The following is a 25,048-nucleotide window of genomic DNA, read 5'->3' on the forward strand; positions in this document are numbered from 1 at the left end:
ATCATTGCCACTCTTTACTTTCGATTTTACATGACCTGAACGGGAGCCCCTCACCTCCTTCCGCATATGCAGTTGGTTGTTGGAGCTTCTATACGGTTGCGCTCGCCCCATTGGCCCTGGCCGCATGTCCCACACAGCTGGGAATACATGTACCATCATGCCAGAACGTTAAGCATCAACGGCCGAGTAACCACAAACGGCTAAACCTCTATATATAGGATGGTGTCAGATAGGGCACCTGGTTCCTAGGTTCAGAAATGATATGGCACTGGAGAAGACTAAAAGGAACCCCTTTTCTCAAAAGTAACACCAAAGTTACTGTCCACTTAGGGGTCAGATACCTGAACAATGTACCTCCGATATGTTCTAAAGAATCTATAAAAGACAGAGCAACGGGAGTTCGAGAGGACAGGAAACAATACACCTCATTCATATACAATCTTACGCACTTCTGACTACTTGGTTGGACACACGTGATATTCGACAGATGGTGGCTCCAAAGGATCGGTCAATCCCGCCACTCTATCGCTTATGTACCTTAGCGCAGGTTTTAGCTGACATAATTTAGAGAAAACAAACGACGACGACAGCGAAAACGTCTCCAGTCCGGGCGCCACGAGACTGCCAGCCGTGCGGCCAAGAAAGGAAGGAATAACAAACACACCGTATTTCTTGTCCATTTCCTGCTCCAAATGCCTGCTTCAATTGGTCATGTCAAGGGGCCTTGTCTGGGGTACTAGGCTTTAAAGCAGGGGACTGCGTAAGATATAACCAACCGGGGCAGAAGCCGCGCAAACGCCTCACCGGGGGTGGAGATTACTATGTACCACAAACCAGCCGGAAAGAAACGGTAGCCGGCCCGCAGGCGGGTGCTAAAATGGCGGGGTGGCACGGAGCCAAGGGGCATCCCACTTTCCGTACCCATACCTGATCGAGGGTCCATGTCAGTGTGAGCTAACAGTCGCAATCTCTTCGCGGCATGGTCAGCCGTTGGGCACCCCCCCTCCCCGCAATCATTTTATATTTGTTGCGGGAACTTGAAACCCTATTGTAGACCCTCTCCCGACTCTACGTCAATTGCCAAAACCCTTATTCATCACGTCCGGTTGTGTTTCCTATCGTAAACTCCACCTTATCAACAAGCATGACGAGCATTACAGCCGAAACTTCTCGTCCTGCTGAAGTGCCTGCAGAAAAAAACGATAACCAGCAAAGTGAAGAGCAGCGTGCAACTGGGTTCATGCATGGATAGGCTCTCGCCTCGTTGACCCTGGCCTTTATGTCCGTTTGCTTCGTGCTAGCACTCGACAATACTACCCTACTAACAAAGTCCCCCTGAGAAGATCGATATTATCCGGGCCTAAGCGCTATCCGGCCAGTCCTGAGTAGCCACCTTGTGATAGTCCCGCTGACTACTGGTTTCCCCGTCGCCGTTGCCAGGTCTCTACGTGTATGCAGCGGCCATGGTGCGATAGTGGCCCGCAGGCGCTCTCTCGATTCTTCCAGCAGGCCGCAAAAGAGGATTACGTGCTCTGCCGTCTCGGGGGCCTCTCCACAGCGGCATAGCGGCGAGTACACACCGAAGGCTCCTATCTTAAATAAGAAAGCCAATAGTCCTATTTTTCCGGTCCTGATCTGGCATAGGGTAGACGCCTCCTGTCAGGGTACGGCTAGGCCGAAGGCAATAGTACAGAGTGATGGGGAGTAACGGGTGTCCCTCCTACGTAGCACCGGGTGGTCACTGGCGGTCTCAGGTAGGGGTGCCCACGGTGATGCATTGATCTCTGCTCCTTCCCTATCCTACTTCGAGATGGTCCTTATATAGATAGCTAGGCCGCCGCTTGGACCCGGCATAACAGCAGGGTCGGCGATGCCAAGGATCTTGACTCTCGTCATCCCAAAGCTTCACATAGATTGTAATCATGACTCGGGAGTCTTTTGTCCGAAACACCCCTCCGGCGCCCCACCAGTGTCTTGCGTTCAGTGTCCTGACACCCACCGGTGCCTATGGCATTCTGTTCTCTGACACCTCCGGTCGGTTTAGGTCGGAGTACTTGCCCTGTTTCGGCATTCGCATCGAGGGGCCCTCCGGCTCCTCGGCGATAGCGCGTCGCTGGCGGTCGTGTTGTGCTGCCCCGGAGAGCCATCTCTTCTCCCAGTGGTCTAGGAGGGCGGCCGGGACTTCCTTCGCCTTGCATATCCACTCGGAGCCCCTAGCCTCCTTCTCTATCGTGTACCCCGCTGGTCTGAGCGATTGTGACGTCCGCTTCCGTCTCGCCGGCGTATCCTGTCGGAGTATGTGTGACGCTCTCGCGCTCGCGCTCCGAAGCAGGCTCCTTTTGCCGTTATTCCGTCGCCGTTCTTCAAATTTCGCCGCCCGGGCACTGAGATATAGGTATAGTGGCGGGATAGCTGCCTCTATTTCTAGGTGTCGGACCGGTGTCGCTTTGTAGGCGCCACAGACTATTCGGAGGCACTCATTCTGTATCCCGACTAGGCTCTTAGCTGGTCCCGCTGGTTCCTCGCTTATAGTGTGCCACGCAGCCGCCCCGAAGGCGATCGCGCTGCGAATAACCGACGTGTACAGTAGTCTCGCCGTATGAGATCGCAGCCCCACACCATGTTCACTAGCTTTGTTAGGGCTAGCTTCTGAGTCGCCATTTTTGATTTAACCCGCTCGGTATGGGCGTGCCACATTAATTTGCGGTCAAACCAGACCCCTAGGAACCTTGCCGAGACCTTCGGCGTTGCGGAATAATCACTATTCTGTCATACTGTATCGCTTTGAAAATGTAAGCGAAACTGTCGCCTATTATCATAGGTATGTTTAGTATTGGATCTGCCGTAGGACTACTATTGGATTGTGGGCAAATGGTCTTGTATTGAAAGTGTCATGATCTCTGGAGAGTCCTGAGAGAAGTGAAGGGCGGCCATAGGGGCCTTATATAGGTAGAAATGACTGATGCCTGCCCCACAGCCAGGACTTGTGTGGTTCAATGGGTAGAGGTCATATTGACCCATACTTCGTACGGTTTGCGGCTTTACTTTTCTCCTTTGACTTAGCAGTCTTGACGGAGTAGCCTTGAAGGTCCGACAACTACGCGTAGGTGGTGCTATAACCGATAGTAAGGTACTTACTTGGCGCTTTGTGTTCTGGATCAATCTCCGTAAGTCTGTCGATGAAAAAACACCTTCTCTTCCTGACTATCGCTAACTGACGGTTTTCAGCTTTCGGAGCTGTAGGACTAGCTCTGATTTGGTTCACCTTGAGGAAACCTCCACCAATAGTAAAAGGAGGACTGCCATAGCTACAGAAGATACGCTAACTCGACGTTCCGGGCGCCACTATACTTCTTGGTGTAACATCGTGCTTGAACCTGGCTTTACAATAGGGTGGCACCGTCTATCCATGGTCTAACCCGAGGGTGTTCGGCTGCCTGATCGGATTCGGCCTACTCTTGGTTTCCTTCTTGGGCTTACAAGTACGAGGTAAAGAAAGGTTAGTTAATTTGATCTACACTTGCATAAAGAATACCCGACATGCTTGCTAATATTGTTCTAGCTCTACTGTTCCTCTTCACATCTTCCAAAGTCGTACCATATCTGCGTTATGTGGCTTCATGATACTTATCCAGGTAGCGATAGTACTGCAATCGTACTTTTGGCCTATATACTTCCAGTCGGTCAGGAATACTACTGCAAGAGAGTCGGGTATCAATCTACTCCCGTCGATTGTGTCTAACAGCCTCGGCACGATCTGCGCTAGCTGGTTCTCGTCGAAGTCTGGATACTATGTACCGTTGATGTGGATCGGCGCCCCTGTCCTGGCCGCTGGAGGTGGTCTGTTTCAACTCATCCGCCCCGACAGTCCGCGTGGAAAGTTGATAGGGTTCCAGACCGTGGCCGGGGTTGGCTACGGGATGTGTAGCCAGATGCCGATACTGGCGGTTCAGGTCGTCCTCAAAAAGGCTGATATCCCGACGGCCCTCGTAATGGTCATGTTTTTCCAGATGCTTGGAGGCGCTTTGGCTCCTAGCGTTGGGCAGAATATCTTCACTGATAGGCTTCTACGGAATCTTAGTAGGGTAGAGGGAATCGATAGTGCAGCCGTAGTGGCGGCCGGTGGAAGGACATTCAGGGAGATTGTTCCTCCACAGCTGATGGATGCAGTTATTGATGCATTTAATTCTGCTTTGAGAAAGGTGTTCCGGGTGGGCCTTTCTACTCCAGCTCTTGCTTAGATCGTAAGCTGGGCAATGGAGTGGCGACAACTGCCCGACCCGAAGAGTCAGAGTACTGAAGCTCCGGCGACAGAGGTCTCAGAGAAACCAGTCTGCTAGAGGCCAACACAGATACAGATATAATGAATGTACTATTGATAACAATCTCGTCAGGAGACGAGGGCGATTGTCTACTTCGTTATATGCATTTTCACGTGGCAAGACACGTGCTAGCTGTGCATGCCCAAAGTGACTGTGACCCTCAACAAGGCACAGAGCCAGTTGCTATGCCAAAAGGGAAACTCAGCCTATAGGGGTATTTTAACGGCCTTGTTCTAATACCAGAGGAAAAGGCCTTTCCTCGAGTCACTGGTCTAGATTATGCCTTTTCCGGCCTGCCTTAGCTACCCGCTTAGAAAGCGACTTTGCATAAATAGCTAGGAAATACGTCACCTTTTGAGAAGAGTCAAATGCCAGGTTCCATCAATATTTGGAGTGTTTATCTATCTTTGGTATGGCAATTGGCGACTGGCGATCAGAAGAGCTGGCCCGAAGTAACCGTACGTTTTCACATCGCACGGCCCATTCATCCGGTCCAAAACCTCTACTTCCCTGCCTGGCTTGGGATACCAGACTGATGCGAGTGCATATGGGGTGTGAATTGTTGTATTGGGAAAGGATGGCCAGGTCAGCTATTCTGGCCTGGCAGAGCTCTTTTATAGCTCTTATCTATCTTATCTCTAGCTATAGGGCAACCTCCCATGGGGTCACGTATCACAACTGCCAGAACCCTCGCATTGCCAATGATGACCTGTCCTTCTGCAATTGCTCCTACTTGGCCCGAATGATAGTCTTTACAATATCTGCCGCACGATTCAACGCGGTTTGGAAGCTCTCGGCACCCCTTCGAGGGCTGACGAAACACACCTCCATACTGACAGATTGTTAGCAACATAGTTATGCTGTGCTGGCCGAGAGAATACTCACTAATCGTCATTCACCGTATAACTCATCCACACAGACTCCGGGTCCTCCATCGTGTAGCCCGGATCCTGGGCCAGCTTCGTCTCGATCATCGTCTGCATGATCAGCCGCGGGTAGCCCCTCTTCCACACGGGGTCGGAGAACAGTTCGGGGACCTCCTCTTGCTCTTGCTCCTGGCTCATCAGCTCGAGCACGTCCATGAGTCGGAAGTAGTTCCGACCCTCGGTGCCCTTGACGATCTACGCGTTGCACTCCCGCGCCGCCCGCATCATCGGCTGTCGAGCGCGGCGTCGCAGAATTCAACGACCGACTTGCGAACCACCTGAACGATCTCCGGACGGCCCAAGTGGAAATGTGCCGTCGAGACCGTCTCCCAACTCGCCGGCAGATAGCCGAAGTACAGGCGGCTGGCCAGCTGAATCGTTAGGTCGACAGTCGCTTTGATGGGCGCCGAGTTGGCGAGGAAAAGGGCTTTTCCGAAGGAAGGGGTGAGGTGCGGGGTGTACTGCTTCGCCTCTGTGGTGGCAGCATATTGGCCGCACAGAATTCTGATACGATCCACTATGTCTGTAGTCGTGAACAAAGGGATCTACTCCAGACTGGCAGGGTCGACGACTTGGCTGTCGTGGTTGAGGATGTCGTTACAGGGGTCAGAGTGTTGATCGCACTCTGTATTCTCTGAGAAAGCTGCGAGATGGTCATGTCTATATCAGCATCCTCATTTGTCCACGCAACCGGTCCAGTTGACGTGGAATATGATTCAACTACAGAACTACCTGATGAAGCCCTTGAGCTTTTTAGCGGTTCGGAAGTCGGTTATAATGCATCGCGGGGGAGGAAGTAAATCCTCCTCCAGCTCCACTTGACAGAGCGGTAGGGTAGAACGAATCGAAGTCAGCTTGCAAGTTGTCATAAAGTTGATATCTGAGGAATGGTATAGAACCACCGTGTCATACCTTGGTGATTCCATCTTCCGCTTCCACTGCTCTTTTCCTGGAAATATCCTCTGTCGAAGGCCCCTCAGATAATATGTGGGTCTCAGAGTCTTTCCATACTGTTTGCAAGCCTGCAGCTGCGAATGACATGTATGCGGTATCTTCTTGAATCACGTGTTCCACAGCCTGTTCCTCAAGACGAAGCAGCTCTTCTCGTTTAATGGCAAGATCCTCTAATTTGCGCTCCATCTTCGACCGCAAGATTTCTTTGTTGCGACTGATGTCGTTAGTCACACTTCGAAGCTCATGGCCGAGTCTATCGATGCTCCGAGTACACAATTCATCCCCTAGCAGGCGAGCCAACAAGGAAGCAGAGGCTAACAGTCCTTCGATCGTCTCGCAACCGAATCTTTCCCTGTACACTGCATTGTATCGTGTATGGTTGAGATCGACTTCCAATCCTAACCTTTATTCTCCAGGGTAGCCTTCATGGCATGGCTAGCATACGTAAAAATGCATGCATCCAGGAGACTTTGGACTTTCACCATGAGTTTATGCTAGATTGGGAAAGGAATCTGAATTGGGTAGTGAGATGGTGCATATCATGGAATGCATTCTGCAGTTTTCAACCATTGATTGAGGGGTCAGAGACGTTGTGGATGCTTTCTCACGAAATCGTCTTGTCGAACTGAGTCGCGCATATCACACCTCTTCCATTTTCCACAACGATGGTTCGCATTGATAGTTCACAGTCCTTCTGATCATGCTCTGCAATATCCAGCATGGCCTGGGCGTCGGTTCGAGTCATTGTAGCAGCAGACAGTCCTTCCTTTTGACACTGAGCTCGTGTAATTTCGAAAAGATCAGGGATGTACATTGCGGCATGGATGGAGGACTCGAAGACCTGGTTGTCCAACATAGCTTTGGCGACAATGCATACCCTGTGCAGGCCAATTTCGTGCAGCACTGGCTTCAAGTCAATGCTGTTCACATTTTGGACAAGAAGCTTGCACATGGCCGAATTCATTCTGATTTTGGCATGCTTCGCGACACATATGTTTGTGAGTAAAGTACACGTGGCACACAGCGAATGTATCGCTTGTTGACATATCCAATTTTTGCCGAGATCACTGGTGTCGAGGACCACATCTAGAATGTTGCTTGTTTGTGAAGGATTGAAGTGATGTTTACTATGTAGCAATTGTGAATGCCGTCGCTTGTTTTAGTTTTGTTTTAGGTCAAGTTGAAGCGTTTGCATTATTCCTGCTGTTTGAGATGTAACGTAGTCCACGGTCCAATTGCACACACGGTCCAATTGCACACTTCGGCAGATTTTCGTACGTTACCACTTTGACCTGCGGTTTTTCACCACATAACTATGGTTGGTTCTTGGAATGAAAGTGATATGATTCTAGCATTACATGCGCTTCAATCTGAAAATACTAAAGAAATAGGAATTGAGAATGCCTCACAGATGAGAAGTCCCGGTAATCGTGAGATTGCACTGGTACTTGAAATCCGGCTTCACACGAAGGTGAAGAAGGGAAGCGCACCAAAGCATCTCAGTTTTACCTCATCATGACTTGAGCCCCCCCAATTCCGAAGAATACTATAGATTTTGAGCATCAAAATCGTTGTCAAGTATTTATATGTGTATTACCCCTGAGTCTCGAGATGCTTATCTGGTTAGTGTTACGTGGGGAAGTTGAGAGTTCAGAATGTATTCTCTATTCAAATCACCACCCCTTTTTAGCATGGAATTACTGGCAGCACGAGCTGATACGACAAGACATTGCAACTTATCACAAACCTCGGCAGGCTATTTATGACGTGGATCTTACCCAGTCCTAGTGTGCTAATATTTGATTTGTTTCCTCGTTATTTACACGTCGCTTAACACCACGTCTTCCAGAAATACCCATGTAAATCATATGTTGAGCGGCCATCGATAGGAGGATGCATTGACCGCTGGAAGATTCCAATCTGCCACGCCTTCCGAGTTCTGCAATAAACTGTTGCGTTAGATCATTCACCCTACAGCCTGTGTTCTGGGTGCAGCGCTTGGGTCAACTGTCCATAGATGAGTCCTATCATCACCAATATCTACAGCTCTCTTGCCTGTAATGCCCAAACTACAATATGGAGTAACGTAAGTAGAAAGGTTCAGGGCTTACTTGATAAACACCTTGCCAGGCGCATTCGCCCACCCATCGGCCATTTTTAATTTGCGAGAGCCCCAAGTGTTGCTTAAACCTTTACAAGGAGACGCGACATCACAGCCCCCGTTGGTGAAGTGACTTGCAGGAGGCGTTTGCACCAGTGCAGGGATGCAGGTGATAATCCGGGTTTGTTAACCCAAGTAGGATCCGAAGCGACCTGAATTCAACGTCATTGGAGCAGGTCTACAACCCACCAGGGCATAGGTTGGTAGTACCGCACCAGACATGAACATTTTGTAGCAGTAGGTTTTGGTGAAGCAATAACCCAGAAAAGAAAAAATAATATTAAATACGCCGTAGGTGTTAACCCTCGGTACCTCTACAAGTACTCCCTTAAGGGGCTATAGATGATATAGCGGGCCCTTAAGCCGCGTCGGGCGGTTATACAGGTAAACTTGTAGCCAAATGACTACTAAACCTCCTGTCCCTCCCTAAGTCTGTGCTACAACCCCTGCCTGAACTACCGATAAGTGTGGTAATGTGGCACTTAAATTCGTCCTCAGGGGTGGGATGCTGCTGATGTGCAGAAGATGCTCGACTATTTTTTGTCGCGACAAGTCGTAGTATCTGCTAATTGGGGTTCTCGTCGAGCGTATACATCTCAACCATACGCTCAAGTGGATAGACCGTAACGTGGTCTAGACGCTCGCAAGAATCGCGGCGAGAGGGGGTCCGATAAGAGGTCGGATTAACGATTCGAATTCTGGACCGGCTGTCGAGTTATATTCCGCCGACGTAGTGCTTGACGGTCGACTGGCTAGGATGCTCGTAATCCTAAACTGCACCAATCTCCCTATTATCGCTAGGTAGGCGAAGTCAACAAGGTGGGCAGCGCGCCGTAAGGGTTGACTAAACCCCCTTGTGTGTCAGCTGCGGGATTCGAACCCGCGACTCGTCACCGACCCAAGTGGGCGAGGCTCAAATCGGGACTTATCTACCAGCGAAGTGACCAACTACACCAGCCGACCCCAGAAAAGAATTAGTGCGATCAAAAGTCATGCTTCGATAGAAAACTGCTTACGGGATACTGATTAACATATCTTGATGCCTGGCGCCACCCTAACAACCTTTGCCCTGGGGGGTTGTACGCATAACCCTGGAAAGCGGGATGTGAGATGGACAGGCCGCGGCACGATAGAGCTATCCACTTCCTTGAGCGTCCAATAGTGCTCAGATCTAATCCAGATTTTGAAACGCGGGGAAATTGGTAATTTGACCATGGGGACATTTGGGGCGAGCAACAATAGTTTCGCTGTGAAATAATGATGTTCCGGACATGCGTCGTGAAATTCTTCACTTGATATCTCCGACTGCCACCTTCTAATTCCGTTTATTAACGGCGATTTGAAACGGTACCATCCGTCTCGAAACGATAGGCGGCCATGCAGTTGCCAAGAGGGCCAAGACGGCCAAGACGGCCAAGACGGCAGTGATCCATCAAGTGATGGATGCACTTAGGCGGAATAGTCTTCAACGGCTTTCACGACAAGCTTTAGTAATATAATGTGCTCCAACACCAGACAAAATTATCGCGAACCTCGATTTCTTCGATTGCAAACATCCGGGCTTTTGTCACAACGGTAATCCCTCCAATGCCATGGGCTTCCCCTCATTAACACCCTGCAAACTAACGATCCAGGTCCACCAACCCCATGGGGCGAAATGAGGTGATGACGAGCATAGCCAGGATTATCTCCACGATTTCGGCCCTTTGTCTTCTGCCGACCTTTAACCAACAGGGTCAATGATATGCACAAGCGCGACGATGGGGTGGCAGCTGCTATTGAAGCTCCATCCATCTGCGACATGTATTAGTGACCCACTTGCAACTATAGTAGGGATGCCGGCGCACCGATCCCGGGATCTGATTTTTATCTTTATTTGTCTTTATTTGTCCCCCGTTTGCCCCATGGTTCCTTCTGTGACTATTGTGTTTCCCGTTTCTCCTAGTGGGCATTAACCAGTTTGAACAATGTCTGACGCTACCACGACACAAGATCATGCGGCACAGCTGCAGAATGGGAATGGCAATGCCTCCGACTCAGAGGCAGGGCGAGTGCCGACTCATATGAGTGCTCAGCCGGCTGAGAAGAGCGACCCCTTGCTCAACGCTACGGGGGATATGGAGCACTTCCCTACTCATGGCACCTATATCGAGAAGGAAGCGATTGACCAGCTGTCGGGCGAACACCGACAGTACTTGCTCCACCGCCATGGCACATTGGATCTGGATCCAATTCCTGGGTATGGCGATGCGGACCCGTACAACTGGACAACATGGAAGGTGCGTGCAGAACCATATTCTCCTTCTCATCCAGTCGCTAACAAGAAACAGAAAATCGCCAACCTGCTCCTCGTGGCCTTTCACGCCTTGATGGCAACCTTTACGGCAGCCAGCATCATCCCCGCCTACGGAGCCATCTCGAAAGACCTTGGCGTTAGTATCCAAGAGGCCTCGTACCTGACCTCGCTCCAGATCGCCATCATCGGTGGTGCACCACTCTTCTGGCGGCCCATGTCCAACCGATTCGGACGACGACCTATCTTCATCTTGAGTCTGATCTGTAGCTTGGTGGCAAACATAGGATGTGCCAACAGTCCTAGCTATGGGACCATGGCCTTGTGTAGAGCCATCACGGCTTTCTTCATCTGCCCACCCAGTGCTATTGGCAGCGGCGTCGTGACTGAGGTATTCTTTAAGAAGGAACGTGCCAGATATCTTGGTATCTGGACGCTCATGGTTACCCTTGGAGTCCCTCTCTCGCCTCTCATCTTTGGGTTCGTGGCCACGCGACTCAACTACCGCTGGATCTACTATATCCTGGCCATTGTGAGTGCTAGGAGCTTCTAGCTGGTACAGTTTCCGAGCTAATCTTCTCCGCAGATCAACAGCACCCAGCTAGTCCTCTACATCTTCCTCGGCCCCGAAACCCGCTACATTCGCCGCGGCGTCGAGCATCACGGCTCCGAGCTCAAGCAGGAATACATGAACTTCCACCGCATCGACCCCACGCCCTTCAGCCTTGCTGAGTTTCTGCGCCCCCTGGCCATGGGCCGCCACTTGTGCATCATGCTGCCAGCTGCGGCCTACGCCATGGTCTTCATGTTTGGCAGCATCATCATCACCGTCGAAGTGCCTCAACTGTTCGAGGAGAAGTTTGAGTTCACTCCTGCGCAGATCGGGTTACAGTTCATTGGGCTTATTATTGGAAGTATTTTGGGTGAACTCATTGGTGGTTACATATCCGATCACTGGATGCTGTTGGGGACTAAGAAGACTGGGTCAAGGCCACAACCGGAATACCGCTTATGGCTGAGTTATATCGGATACTTGCTTACGATAACGGGCGTGGTGGTATTCTTGGTACGTCTCGACGAGGCGCCTGACGGCCAATGGAACGTTACGCCCATTGTTGGTGCCGCGATCGCTGGTGGTGGCAACCAGATTGTGACCACGGTCTTGATCACTTACGCTGTCGACTGTTATCATGAAGAGTCTGCAAGTGTGGGCGTGTTCATCACCTTTGTGAGGCAAATTTGGGGTTTCATTGGGCCTTTTTGGTAAGTTCAATCTGGCTCGTATGAGATAAGTCACATTGCTAACCAGATACCAGGTTCCCGGATATGTTTGTCAACCTCGGCCTTCGGAACAGTGCCGCGCTCTGCAGTTGCCTTATGATTGGTGTCAGCATCATTCCTACCATATTCCTCCAGTTGAAGGGAAGGAGCTGGCGGTAGATGTTCCGTGTACCAGTTGTCCTGATCATCTGATTTCATTAATACAACCGGGAGTTTGAGCTGGCGAGGAAATGGTTTCATGTTGGGCGATGAAGTACCCCACGACACTTTGATAAATTATTACCAATGCACACAGACCAAAGTCCTGATGTAAACAATTCAACATGATGACTTTCAACGCAAGCCCAGTACTTCAGTTGGCATAACCAACCATTACCAAAACAAGTCGATTTCCTAGTATCGTCATCGTGTTCAGGAAGTGTTCGCTTCGCCACTACTACCTTGTGACAATCGGCCTGAGGACCGAACCGCTCTTCAAGCCACGCTCATTCATTCATCCAACTGTCACCCGATACCGCAAAATGCGAATTCGCTCCACCGCCGATCAGCATGGTGCAGCCATGGCCATCAGTCTCTTACTGCAGGTGGCACCGGTCGTGATATTTGTCGGCCGGCGGCTGGTCGGCTTTTGCCCACGGTTGTGATCGGCCGGTTAAAAAAACCGGCCGCTCGGTAGCCGGCCGCAATCAATCAGTTAGCCGCTATACCGGCCTGGCATAGGTGCGATCAAGGATTAGACAATACAATGAACGCAAGAAATGCCACGTTGAATTAAAATTTGTTTATGCTCCGGTTTCGGTTTGAACGATGGCCATTCCTGCTTCGCTTTAAAATTAACATAATATCGTCCCTGACGTCCGGAACCGGACTGTCATGTTGGGTTGTTAGGTAAAGCAAATACGGGTGGATTTCACATGGGGCGTGTGTGGACTGTTCCGTTGTCGTTTCTTGATGTCCACCACGGTAGATGGGCCACCCCTGTCGATATTTATAATTGAAAAGCCTCAAAAGAACCGAAAATGCCGTATCGCAAGAATGGAATTCTGACGGTTGAGGCTTTTGTGGAACTACGATGATGGCGCCTTGGCTCAAAAAAACTTCATAGAAGAAAGTTTGGGCTTTAGATGTAGTTGAATATTTGCACTAGTTTTGCTATACTCTCTTACCACCCTGTCATCGCAGGCGCAACTAGCAGTGGATGATAAATATATCTGACTATTATTGTGGCTATAGTTTTGCATCTATTCAGGTGCATGGTTATGGGACTAACTCTCAGGAATCTGCAGCTACAGAAGCAGGGTTAGCCATGACATATCATAGCAAAGGCCCGGCACGGCCCGGTCCACGCAACATGGATACACTGAAATTCGGGTAACACTATTAGTTTGGGAATCCCGTTGGCACTTTGTGAGTTCGAAGGGTATAATTGATTTTCACAAAGAGCGTACGTCAAGACCAACGAAAAACCCGTGATGCTTCGTACTTGCTCATGTTCTTGGCCATCAGAGTAGTTGAGAAGACCTTGCTAGCCACCCCGTTCGCACCCAAGGAGGCCCCTGAATTGGCCGGGGTGGTGTTAATAGCATTGTCAAAGCAGTTCTGAACCCCAACATAAGCTATACAAAGCTTGATGAAATCCCTGGACCAAGCATTCAATGAGCTGGTCGAGCGTGACGGGCCTGTTGTCGACTGTGGAAATCTCGCCAACTCCACTATCATTTTGTTTCGTGACCGTTCCCGCCTTGCCCCTCGCCTCCACGCCTCTGTTTTTCGTCATGGATGGCTGCACTGATCCGCCCTTTGAGAGGCTCGTCATGGAGCCACCGCATGGAATCATGAATCGGGTGAAATACTCTTGGGCATCGCCCTTGTGGGGGGTCTTGCCCGATAAAGACTGCGTCGTGGCCCTAGATAACCAAAACATCCTCCAGCTCTTTCCAAGTTACTGTCAGATGGTCTTTATCGCGACAAGCACGATATAATTGTGCAGCCGATAGAACTGAGTCGAGAACATTCTCCACCGCAATCCCGAGTCCTGCATCAGCGCGCATCCATTATGGACCAAGACGCCGCAAATCAGAGGATGTTCATAAGTCAGTTTCATTCCCACGTTGTGACGCCAGCTCGTCCCGAATTAGCCTTTAGCTTTCTCATGTGGTCATTGGTCCACTCGCTGAGCTGTTTCAGAAGGTGCTCGGCCATCCTGTCCTGATCGGTGCCCCAGCGTAGGCCCTTGAGGTTGGTTTGGCAGTCCAGGCTCTAAGGCTCTTCAGCGGCTTTATAGAAGTTCCTGAGAAGACTGCCAGTTGACTCATTGGTCTTTGTACATCGACCGTAGTGCGTGGTGTATATCGAGGAGGGTTGTCCATAGATTCAAGAAGTTGTGGTCGAGAAATTTCATTCATCGCCGGGCAATGCTGCGATGCTTTCCTAGAACCGTAAGTTCGATGAGAAATTCGGTGAAGAGTTGAAGAGAGCCTTACATTGATTCCACTTGTCCGCGCTGGATTAACATCTCGACTGACGCTGGGATCATAGCTTCTGTGAGCTCCTGATGGACCGCAGAGGACACCTGTACCTAGTTGACTGGTAATCATGTAGCGTATTGGAAGGACGAGAGGATCGCAAAGGTACCGGACAAGGTCAAATCTTGTCTCTCATACGTGTAAGCAAGACTGATCTCATTGGTAGCCACCAAAATATTCGCTAGGGGCGTTTTCTTGGATGTGATAATGCAATGGGAGGTGTGGTGCTGTAGTATTAGGAACAAATTCGTCTTTGAGATTATGCTTTCAACAACCTCTAGGATTATACCAAGGTCAGACTCTATTCCTTTAGGCGCTTTAGGTTATATGGTGAGAGGTCGTGTGTTCCCTGAACAAATGCGTCGACTCTTCTTCCATAGTTCGTACTATATCTATGGCAGTGTTATTTGTTAATACCACCGCGGCTAGGTCAATCTCATTCTTTGAGTATCGTGTCGACGCATCCAGCGGAGCTTATCGGATGGTGCCGAAACCATGAAGCAAGATAATTTGTATGATTTCGGTCTCATCCGTCGTGTTGGGTGCTTCTAGACAGTTCTCCGTTTGAAACCAAGGAATGAATGACTGTTTGATTTATTCTACGAAGGAAATTGCTGCGGTTAGATAGACTGGAAATGTAACCATGAGGACCAACCGATTATGGCGTGATCATACAGGCCGTCCAACAGGCCAATTGCGAAGGTTTGGCCCCATGAACATAACCTTGACAACTCCAGTAATTTCAACGCACAGGTTATGGAAGCTTGGATCTTGCTGCCAGCTGTCTGTGTTGTATTTTTAATGGATGCCAAGGTCAAGGTTTCCAGCTGTTTGGTGGGAACTCATTAGGTGAGACGTTGGAGGCAGATGATCAAAGCGCGGCTCCAAAATATGACCACCATTTTCAAGCACGAATAAATGATGATCATAATGTTCTGCGCTGATCATTGCATCTATATTGATCGGATACCATCGGGGGCATCCTCGATCAGCTGCTGGGAGAACTGTGCTCTTAGCGAAATAGCCTGGCGTCAGGATTCTACCACACCCTGGGGCAACTGTACTTTGGGGTTCTTCCAATTGAGTACAAATATTGCAATCGTTACGAAATTGTGTGACTCAGTTGTGAATATCTGAGGAGTGTCGACAGTATCAGTCTAAGCTTTCTGTGACTTCCGTGCAGTTGCCCTGAGACGACCTGCTGTGGATGGTTGGATGACGCGAATCAAGCTCTTCGGACGTTTACGATCCTTGGTGAGGTTGATGACTTATTCAGAAACCTCGAAGTATGCTCCTTTTACTCCACGTGACCGTATGGTATGAGAATGAAGTTGTCGGTATGGGAGGGTAGAAGACGCCATTTTGAAGACGGCAATCAACTCCAGAATTGTGTTGTTCTAAAGGTTCTCAAGTTATATAAAATATGCTACGCAAAGGGCCATAAAAGGGATAATCTACTAAGAAATGATGAGGGGGTAGTCTTGTCTCTATTGTAAATAATGTATGGTGCAGAACCCATAAACCGGCTACTCTATTGCTGCCTGATCGACACCCCCGAAGCCGAGACAGTCGTCGCAGAGTAAATCTGCCCACTCGTCCCCTGAATCTCAAAAGTCCCCGCCCCTGTAGGCCCAACGGAGCTCCCACTCGCCAACGTCGCACTGCAAGCCGTGAAAGCTAAAGTACCAAACCTAGGGACCTGCACCAGTTCTCCGGCATCCTGATACGCCTGTACGAACCAATCAGCAGTCAACGCTGTTAACCTCGCAGGATCTTCCACAGGCGACGCGATGGTCTGTGTAGACTGCTTATTCTGGGTGACATTCTCGACGAGGACGGTTCCTGTGCTGGTGGCGTTGGCGAATGATGTGGTGATGCGGATAGAGTCGCCATTGCGGACGGGTACGGCGCTAGTAGTATCGATGTTGGCGGCTGGGTACCAGGCTGCGAAGGAAGTCAGCCCGTTGGCGTAAGTGATGCCGCCTTTCAGCACGATGTCCTGCTGCGTTGTGTCGCCTATGGCGACCCAGATGGAGAGTTTGCTGGTGCCGGTCAGGGAGGGGACTGTGAAAGTCCCTGTGACCGAAGTGAACGAGTCACCGGCGGGGGCTTCAAGAACGGCGCCAGCGCGGTTTTGGTCGAAAGCTGCGAGGACTGGGCAGTTGAGGAGGAAGAGGTGGCTTGCTGCCAGAAGGAGGGCATGCTGCAGCCTCATCGTGACACAAGCGACGAGATCGGACTTTGATCGATCGTAGATGATGACGTTGGGGTCTGAGAATCAATCGACAACTCACGAGACGCACGACGGGAATGCACGGTGAGATACGGCCCAATAGAAGGGGGAGTTGGTTAGCTTACGATGACCAGATGAAACAAAAATAAGAACTGCCTTGGCCTGTCTTTCTGTGCCGTCTTGCAGAGGTCTTCGGCATGTTGATTTATGCGTGGACCGTGGTGAGACATATAAAAATAGAATGTTCTGGAGTGACATCCAAGAGTCACAGGCGAAATTGGTATAGGCTTTCTTCCGTGTGGTATAGTTTGTAAATTGGCATCCAGCAATCAGCCGGTGTGGATGAATAAGTTGATTGATAGAAAGCCAATCATTCGTCTACTAACCAACTACCGACACTTGGCCCCGAATTTGGATATCCGGCAAAAGGACACAGAATGTGACCACGTCCCGAAGGGGAATATGCACCTTTTCCACGACTGGATGGCTACAACGTGGTGACAATTTCTTCTGTGCTTACTGTCCGTGGCGCCTTGGAATTTTCCGGGTTACGGCACGATTTTAGGTTGTTTAAATAGTCCAACACTGAAGTCCAACATAGCGAATATGGTCATTGGGACACGGGGTAAAGGATGTAGGTCATCGATGTAGGATATTAAAAACAACAACACTGTTGTCGGGTCAATCAACGCGACCTGTGAACAATAGGGCCGAGAAGGGCCGTTATCAAGAGAGATGACGATTATTGCCTATTGACCATGAAATGGAGTACTGCCACTATATGCATGTCCATTATCGATAGCTAAAGGCCGGGCGGCAATTTTCTCTTGGCTTCCCAGGGAGCGTGTCACTAATATTTTATAAGACCCCTTACTATCCTACAGTTGCACCTTGTGGGTGCTCCTCGAGTTCAGATAACCAACAACGACTTGCTGCAAGTAATCTTTAATCGTAAAATCAAGATGAAGTGGCCACTCCTCAGCACGATCGTGCTCTTCGGATGCAGCAATGCCCTCCTCCGTTTCCCGTGCGCCCAGCTGGTCGTGGACCGTCTCGACCCACTGGTGACCCCCGGACAGGTGCCATCACCGCATCTACATCAGATTGTTGGAGGAGTGAGTATACCCCAAACTCGCCAAATTCGACAGTAATTAACAGGCGGCCGACAGAACTCCTTCAACGCCTCCATGGACCCAGCAAAGGACATGCCCGGGGAGTCCACTTGCACGACTTGCCAATTTAGCGAGGATTTCTCCAACTACTGGACAGCAGTGCTGTGAGAGAAACATCCAGAAATTTAATATCGGAGGCCATTACTAACCCCATCAACAGCTACTTTAAGGCTCGCAATGGCACATACAAGCGCGTGCCTCAGATTCCCAACTCGGGATTTAACGGCGTCAATGCCGGCATGACCATCTATTACATGCAGGATGGCTTATATGACTTCCAACAGACCTCCAAGGTCACTGCTTTCAAGCCTGTCAGTACCAGCCATTGATCGTGAGTAACTTCCGGTAGAAGTCATTGCTGACCAATGCCCATAATGTCAGGGTTTCCGCATGTTTATCGGCGACGTCAATGCCCGCACCCCCGAGGAGGTAGCCCGCTTTCGCCAGCTTACCTACACCTGTCTGCAGAGCATCGACACGCGTGACCCCCAGATAACCGACTTCCCCAACCAGCCTTGTCCGGCCGGTATCATGACCGCGCTTCGATTCCCAACGTGAGTCTTTCTCATCCCTTCCCTCCCCCTTTTGGACATGGATACTACAGCACTGCCACGAATATATGTGACTAACAGCTAACATCTACTCATAGCTGCTGGGACGGCAAGAACCTTGACTCCCCCGACCACATGCAGCATATGGCCTACCCCGAATCGGGCACCTTCGAGACCAAGGGTCCCTGTCCGGCCACTCACCCCGTACGCATGGGTCAGCTCTTCTACGAGGTCGTCTGGGACACGCGCCAGTTCAACAACAAGGCCGACTGGCCTGCTGACGGATCGCAACCTTTTGTCTGGAGCTTCGGTGATACGTAAGTCTGTCTCTGATTCTCTGACCCCCCGTTTCCTATCCTCCCCATTTCCTGCATAAAGTAAGTAAATATACGCTGAAATATCTCCAATCTCAGTACCGGATACGGCAACCATGCCGACTACGTCTTCGGATGGAAGGACGACGCTTTGCAGCGCGCTTTGGACTCGCCTTGCTACATCAACTGTGCAACGCTCAAGACGCAGGACACGGCGGCCATGAACAAGTGCAGCAAGTCCAAGACGGTCAGTGAGCCTATTGACGGATGTAAGTGCACTAGAAGCTATCTTGCTGTTGCAAATGACATACGCTAATGCGAATCAGGGCTTACGACACTTCCCGGAGGTATGACCGCTGAGTCTTGAGTTGGCTAGAGATATTGGTCCAGCAGGCTCTTTATAAGAGGCTGTTGGCTGTCTGTATTCATGACTGGCGTGTCTTATTACTGAATGGAATGACTCGAAGCTTTGAGATGCAAGGAACGTTCTGAAGGAACTCATTATAGGCTGCCCTTTTAATCCTGAAATCCTGCCAGTACTATAGATATATCCAGCTCCATACCTGTCTAACCTCAACCGGTGCTCATTCCCTTCCTATCTTAGTCGCGTCTCTAATCTGTCCTACTTAGCGTAGGTCAAGATCTTTAGTCTTAACACGCAGAGAACCACTATGCAGAGAGCGGGCAGACGTATCATGCTGAGTCTTCACACGTCCAAATCATCCATTTTCTAGAAATACGACTTTCAACTGTTTGAACCTGTCGCCGCATCTATTCAATGGCGGAGACACTGCTCGATCGCGACGGCTCTCACGCAATATGTAATTGGAGGGGAACCTTGAGGTCCCGAACCTTGGTAAACAGCGCAGTCGAAACTCAGCCAGACGAAACATTTGGACCTGATCTAGCGATATCGCTCTCGTCCGCAACGGATAGCCAATGTAATTCGGAGATGGAGAAATCCACTGCGGCGATTGACTTTTCACTGTGAGTATTGCACAATTAGGGTCTTATTTGTCTTGCTAACACATTGATAGACCTGACTATTTCGGGGAGTCTGAAGAACAGAGGGTGAAGTTCAAAAAGACAATTATGCAGTTCTGCCAGTACCTCGAGAAACAGAAAGTTGGCCATAAACCTACATAGCCCTCAAAGAGTCTTACGACGATACCATTCAAGACGTACTCGAAATCGCCCAGAATTTACAGGAAAGGCGTCAAAGTGCCAAAACTAGTAGTTTCCTTGATAAGATCGAGAAGTGGTTCCGCAGCACCGCCAGAATAAAAGGCACTCTGCATAAGCTTCTGAACTTTGTTCCAAACGACACCTACGGCTCTGTCATATGCAGGGGTTTTACAATGATACTCGGGGTAGGTGATGCTCTCGCCTTGCAAAGCGTTGTGACCACCTTCAGTAGCTGACTGACTTAGGCAATCGATCCAGCCGATGATATTCGTGGAGATATTTTGTCTGCGTTGGAAGAGATTCCATGGAGACTGAGAAGAGTCAAGGCAACGATACAGATTCACTGTCATCCCAAGGAGTTGAACACAGCTGCTAATGGCGACTTTGTTACCATACCTGAGATCCTCGGGATACTGATGGGTGAGCTGTCAATGGGATCATAGAGTATGTGATTCTTGCAATTTTTTTATACACGTACATAGGTGTAACGAATATTACAGGAAGAATGGTGTCTTGAAGTGCAAAAGAAAACAAGTATGGGTTTAAGATCAAGACGCGACAGATTCTTTGACAAATGCGGTAGATACATTCGACGAGTAATCCAGATTGTGCGATTCAATGAGAATCGGCGGAATGGACAAGAAAATGGACCGCATTGGCCTCATTGCGGAAACCACTCGAACCAAAATCGACGGTACGGTACTACCATGTCGGTAACAGCCTCTACCTCTGCTGATCTGATCCATTTTGTAGTACATTTTGAGCGAACGGAGACGAAAACACTGGATCATCAGTGAATTCTACCAAATGTTAACAAGCACCGCTACTGTTTGACGGCCGCAACGCAACTTGTGAGTGACACCTCGACAGACAACGGTCAGTAAACCAACTTTGATCATCATAGTGGATCGACTTCGATACCAGAATCAGGGCCATCCTGGGCTTCGAAGAAAAGGACAAGTCTTCCTGACCCTCAGTCTCTCCGGTACTTCTGGGTTTCCAGTTCTGACAAGTGTGCGGCTTCCGGAACCAGGCGGGCACACCTGAATCAGGATCCGGGCCACTGCCACTCCTTATCGCGCAAATCCTACATCACATCGTGGAAAGGAGGCTTCCCATCGACCTATCATTCATGAGCAGGAAAATATATCGACCCAAGTCGTTTAAAATCGCAATTTCTCTTAGGAAACTATTTGACCACCCCCTGCGGGAATTCCCGAAGGAAGAAACCGTATACATCATCATCGACTCGGTCATGCGCTTATCTGGATCCGGTGGACATGCAGCAGAACTTGCGACAGAATTCGCCGAAGCAAGCCAGGAGGCTGTGACCAAGGTGCTTTTGTTAATCGAGATTAATGACAGGAAATAGCCCTGATGCAAGTACCAGCGAATGTTGATGGAGGCAACCACGTGTTGGACATGAAATTTCTCGTCAAAGACATGAGCATGATGGATAATGTACGTTCCTCGTCAGTCTAAAGAAACTTGGCACTGGGGGACGATGCTTTCGGCTACGTGTTTGATTCTTCCCAGTCATCGGACGAGAACTGAAGAAACGGCATGCGTATGAAACCAAGAGTTCATAGACATCATCAATCAATAAGATCCTACCAGTGGCGTATAAATATTGATCAGTGCGTATGTTCGCGGGAAGAACCTGTTGGACCTTCAAGGCTACTACATCAAGACTGCCAGTCTTGGAAGGACATATGGCCACGCACCGTACGTTATGGGCCAATATGAGCACCACCCATCGAACCACACAAGTCCTGCCTGTGGGACAGGCATCAGTCATTACTGTCTATACAAGGCCCTTATGGCCGCCGTTCACTTCGTTCAGAGCTCTCCAGAGATCATGACACTTTCAATACAAGACCATTTGCCCACAATCCAACAGAACCGGTTATCGTTCAAAAGGGTTGAAGAGAAGGCCCGGGTTCAGGTGTTTGTAGTGATGAAATTCCACAATTCAATGGCGAGCTTTGAGTCTGAACGTGTCAGGCATGAGGTATACCCGGCACAATCAGACGAGAATTACCAAGCTCATATTGGTGTCCCAATTTGTGACTTTTTGACTTCTCGAGAGAAAACACTACGTATTCACCGCTTCTCCAACTGCTACGGGTCGGTATAAGTGCAAAGATAGTTGTGTTCCAGTTGCAGTAGCGTATTGACTACACATGAAACACCGGAATATGGCCTTTTGCTTATACAGGGAGTGTTGAACAGTGAGTGTTGACTACATATATAGGAAAAAACCGTAGCCAGCAACTTTCACGTCTGATGTTTTCTAGAATCCTCGAATATGCCAAACCCAACATTGAGAGCATCAACCACTTTCAGTACCTCGTCTCATAACAGAAACCGAATCATAATAGATCGCTTCAAAACTCCCAATTTGAACATCGCCTACAACAAATAAGTCAACCTGGTTAGATTGGTAGTAGAGAAGCAGCAATTAGTCAATCCTATAAATAAGCCCTGCTAGGTGGAAGGCACATACCCGTCGATTTCGGAATCGGGCCATTCCACCTTTCTTTTTCTTTTTCCCACTATTTCTCCATTTTCTTTCGGCCTCCATGCCCCAGCAACCGTTCCTTCAGCCGACACCGGTAACAATGGCAGCCACCAGAACATGTCCATTTGCTGTTCTATACCCAAGTAATTACCTAATTGGATGCGTGGCGCAAGCGATGGGAAAGACGAGCCATGCGAATCGGCCGTACCCAACGGTCAACAGTCAAGACATGAGTTGGAGGAACTGAGAACGGACATGTTCATTTTCATGTAGTTGGCGAATGGCGTCATAGTCGGGTTTACATCTAACTTGGACGCATGAGCTTACTCATCAACAGCAGAAGCTTAGGGCGTCACATGGCAAGATTCTATGAATGTGACACAACTTGCTTAATATGAATATTCTCCCGGCGTTTTCATCATACAACTAGCTTACAAGGTCGAATAACGAGAGCGTCAGCGCGCCGGCAAGCCATCCTCCGGAACCACCACGGTCATCGTCATCATTTTGATGCCCGACTTCTTCCTATGCGGCCTTCTCCAATCTCTTGGCCACAGTTTTCCAGTTGACCACATTCCAGATGTTCTCAAAGTACTCGGCCTTGCGGTTCTGGTACTGCAGATAGTAAGCATGCTCCCAGGCATCAATACCCAGCAAGGGTATCATGTTGCCAATAACCGGGTCCTGGTTCGGGCGGGTGATGACCTGCAGCGTGCCGGCCGTCTTGTCCAGCGCCAACCATACCCAGCCACTGCCCTGGATACCGGCCAAGGCCGTGTTGACCTGCTTCTTGAGGGTGGCGAAGGAGCCGAAGTCCTTCTCAATGGCGCCCTTGAGGCTGCCCTCGGGCTCGCCGCCGCCGCCCTTGTTGTTCGGTGCCAGGTTCTCCCAGAAGAGTGTGTGGTTTGTGTGGCCACCGCCGTGGAAGTTGAGCAGAGGTGCTACGGCCGCGGCTTGCATGTCGTTACCCTTGGCCTTGGCATCGGCGATGGCCTCGAGGGCACTGTTGAGGCCATTGACGTAGGTTTGGTGGTGGCCCTTGTGGTGGAGCTCCATGATCTTGCCCGAGATAAAGGGCTCGAGGGCGCCGTAGTCATCTGCGGTTGGACCAATTAGAACCAGTATGGAACCAGTATGGTTAAATGCCGCGAATGTGGAGGATGCGAACTTACACGACAGGTCAGGAAGTGTGGCCTTGCCTCGCGCAAAAGTAATGCCACCCACGACACTCGCGGGGCGGGCACCTCGGACAGCTTGGCCAGCTGTGCGGAGGCTTGTGGTGGGGAGACGGATAGGCATCTTGACAGTCAATTGCTACTTTGGGTCAGCGATATATGTGGGAAACGACTCGACTTTCTGAAGTGTTGCAAGCTGCTCACATTTAATTGGCGTTGTGATGGGAGTGATCTGGGGATTGAGCACGAGCTTAGGTGATGATGTCAAGATAACTGAGCCGTCAATTTGTGATCCTAGTCTGAAGTTTGGAGCTTCTCGGCTTATCCTCTCGGAGCTATATGCGGGATGTCAAGATTTCGTCATCGGCAGCTACAGGTTTGAGCTTGAGCCCCTGTCGGTGTATCAGACAAGTCCGAATTATCCGAGTAGCTTACTGGAATCCTTTGTAACATAGTGACGAGATGGACTGCTGTTAAATCATACAAAGCTAAGCTATGCTTGCAAATTACATGAGAAATTATGACATGTCAAAGATCTTTTAATGTGTGCAGATCCCAATTGGTGATTTGAGTTTGGGACACTCTAAGCCGACTTAAAATGGCTGACCCATTCTCAGCCACACTAATGGCCAAGCCACCAAACGCAATATGGAGCTGTAAGATTTCGTGGCACCTGGCGCGGAATTACTTCGCGACCACAAGATTGGCGATGTTGAACAAGCTGCTTGTGACCAAATATCGGGATGATGAACCGTGAGGCAGTGACGTTATGTCGTACTATGATTTAGATGTGATCCTAACGGATTCCGAGGTACTATTCGCTATACGGGCTTCTCTGAACCCCCTGAACCTCCACTGACGCTCTCTCAGAAAGTCCCCTGCAAGTTCGAGCTTGAAGTCCCAGACCTAGGCTATCTGGACAACAACCCCTCGCAACCCCTTAAAGCAGGCACATCCGTCAACCTACCCCTATGGCTAGCCGAGCTTCTTGCGCTGACCCATCAATCATCAACGCCATTTCTGACGCTGTCCCTTCCCCCAGCGCTCGGAGATAATGTATTGAACGCGCTCAAGGCTGACCCCCGCGCCGTACCGCTGCGTGATCAGAGCCAAAACTTCTATGGACTGGGAGCGCGAATGCTGGATTTATTTGAGGAACCTGAGCTAGGCGTGGTGTTGCGAAGAAGCTTCGTCGTTAGGGCCGGTGAGGTCGCGCTGCATGGACGCAAAGCAGGCGCTACGGGCGATGCTGGATCCGCAGAGGACTTCATGAGGGGCCTTGAAGAGTGGGAGAAGAAGTTGTACAGGCAAGCTCACGAGGGAGCGAAGGGCCATAAGGAGTGGATGGATGGCGTCAAGAAGTGATCACCTTCATGCTGGGCTTTGGGAGGACATGGAATGATTTGATGGTCGCGATGCATCATCACTTGATGGC

The 25,048-nt window shown here is 49.9% G+C and overlaps 8 protein-coding genes and 1 non-coding gene across 9 annotated transcripts; 4 read left to right on the plus strand and 5 right to left on the minus strand.

Moving 5' to 3' along the window:
* Positions 1-3,620: 3,620 nt before the first annotated feature.
* Positions 3,621-4,340, plus strand: BCR38DRAFT_460808 (MFS transporter; the record flags this gene model as incomplete). Its single annotated transcript, XM_040862458.1, has 2 exons — positions 3,621-4,211; positions 4,242-4,340. 2 exons carry the CDS (start codon positions 3,621-3,623, stop codon positions 4,338-4,340), a joined length of 690 nt encoding a protein of 229 aa, XP_040711376.1.
* Positions 4,341-5,146: 806 nt separating this feature from the next.
* BCR38DRAFT_527493 (uncharacterized protein) lies at positions 5,147-5,793 on the minus strand (the record flags this gene model as incomplete). Its single annotated transcript, XM_040865395.1, has 2 exons — positions 5,147-5,154; positions 5,208-5,793. A coding segment is annotated over one exon (321 nt), but the record flags the coding sequence as incomplete, so codon positions are not given.
* A 1,013-nt stretch (positions 5,794-6,806) lies between these two features.
* BCR38DRAFT_413318 (uncharacterized protein) lies at positions 6,807-7,166 on the minus strand (the record flags this gene model as incomplete). Its single annotated transcript, XM_040858823.1, has 1 exon — positions 6,807-7,166. One exon carries the CDS (start codon positions 7,164-7,166, stop codon positions 6,807-6,809), a length of 360 nt encoding a protein of 119 aa, XP_040711378.1.
* A 2,056-nt stretch (positions 7,167-9,222) lies between these two features.
* Positions 9,223-9,325, minus strand: BCR38DRAFT_t325. The gene has a single exon. It is a non-coding gene; the product is annotated as a tRNA-Thr (tRNA).
* Positions 9,326-10,480: 1,155 nt separating this feature from the next.
* On the plus strand, positions 10,481-12,096 carry BCR38DRAFT_352839 (major facilitator superfamily domain-containing protein; the record flags this gene model as incomplete). The annotated part of the gene is made up of 4 exons (XM_040856734.1): positions 10,481-10,642; positions 10,694-11,188; positions 11,243-11,919; positions 11,973-12,096. The coding sequence occupies 4 exons, from the start codon at positions 10,481-10,483 to the stop codon at positions 12,094-12,096; spliced, it is 1,458 nt and encodes a 485-aa protein (XP_040711379.1).
* Positions 12,097-15,993: 3,897 nt separating this feature from the next.
* Positions 15,994-16,677, minus strand: BCR38DRAFT_413320 (peptidase G1; the record flags this gene model as incomplete). Its single annotated transcript, XM_040858824.1, has 1 exon — positions 15,994-16,677. The coding sequence occupies one exon, from the start codon at positions 16,675-16,677 to the stop codon at positions 15,994-15,996; it is 684 nt and encodes a 227-aa protein (XP_040711380.1).
* Positions 16,678-17,568: 891 nt separating this feature from the next.
* On the plus strand, positions 17,569-19,299 carry BCR38DRAFT_377107 (uncharacterized protein). The gene is made up of 7 exons (XM_040857361.1): positions 17,569-17,810; positions 17,865-17,971; positions 18,028-18,178; positions 18,249-18,421; positions 18,517-18,735; positions 18,832-19,001; positions 19,059-19,299. The coding sequence occupies exons 1-7, from the start codon at positions 17,658-17,660 to the stop codon at positions 19,097-19,099; spliced, it is 1,014 nt and encodes a 337-aa protein (XP_040711381.1). The 5' UTR covers positions 17,569-17,657; the 3' UTR covers positions 19,100-19,299.
* A 3,664-nt stretch (positions 19,300-22,963) lies between these two features.
* On the minus strand, positions 22,964-23,737 carry BCR38DRAFT_352995 (iron/manganese superoxide dismutase domain-containing protein; the record flags this gene model as incomplete). Its single annotated transcript, XM_040856743.1, has 2 exons — positions 22,964-23,535; positions 23,611-23,737. 2 exons carry the CDS (start codon positions 23,735-23,737, stop codon positions 22,964-22,966), a joined length of 699 nt encoding a protein of 232 aa, XP_040711382.1.
* A 645-nt stretch (positions 23,738-24,382) lies between these two features.
* BCR38DRAFT_353004 (DNA replication complex GINS protein psf-3) lies at positions 24,383-24,978 on the plus strand (the record flags this gene model as incomplete). Its single annotated transcript, XM_040856744.1, has 2 exons — positions 24,383-24,424; positions 24,484-24,978. 2 exons carry the CDS (start codon positions 24,383-24,385, stop codon positions 24,976-24,978), a joined length of 537 nt encoding a protein of 178 aa, XP_040711383.1.
* Between the last annotated feature and the right edge of the window lie 70 nt (positions 24,979-25,048).

The sequence above is a fragment of the Pseudomassariella vexata genome (genome assembly GCF_002105095.1).
Source record: "Pseudomassariella vexata strain CBS 129021 chromosome Unknown BCR38scaffold_16, whole genome shotgun sequence".
In the NCBI taxonomy this organism is placed as follows: Eukaryota; Fungi; Ascomycota; class Sordariomycetes; order Amphisphaeriales; family Pseudomassariaceae; genus Pseudomassariella; species Pseudomassariella vexata.

Excerpts from the sequence above, each read along its gene's own strand:
- BCR38DRAFT_377107 (XM_040857361.1), top strand. The coding sequence starts at position 17,658 with ATGAAGTGGCCACTCCTCAGCACGATCGTGCTCTTCGGATGCAGCAAT. Across the intron at positions 17,811-17,864 it reads TACATCAGATTGTTGGAGGA|AACTCCTTCAACGCCTCCAT; the intron begins GTGAGTATACCC and ends GGCGGCCGACAG. Across the intron at positions 18,736-18,831 it reads GTCTGGAGCTTCGGTGATAC|TACCGGATACGGCAACCATG; the intron begins GTAAGTCTGTCT and ends CTCCAATCTCAG.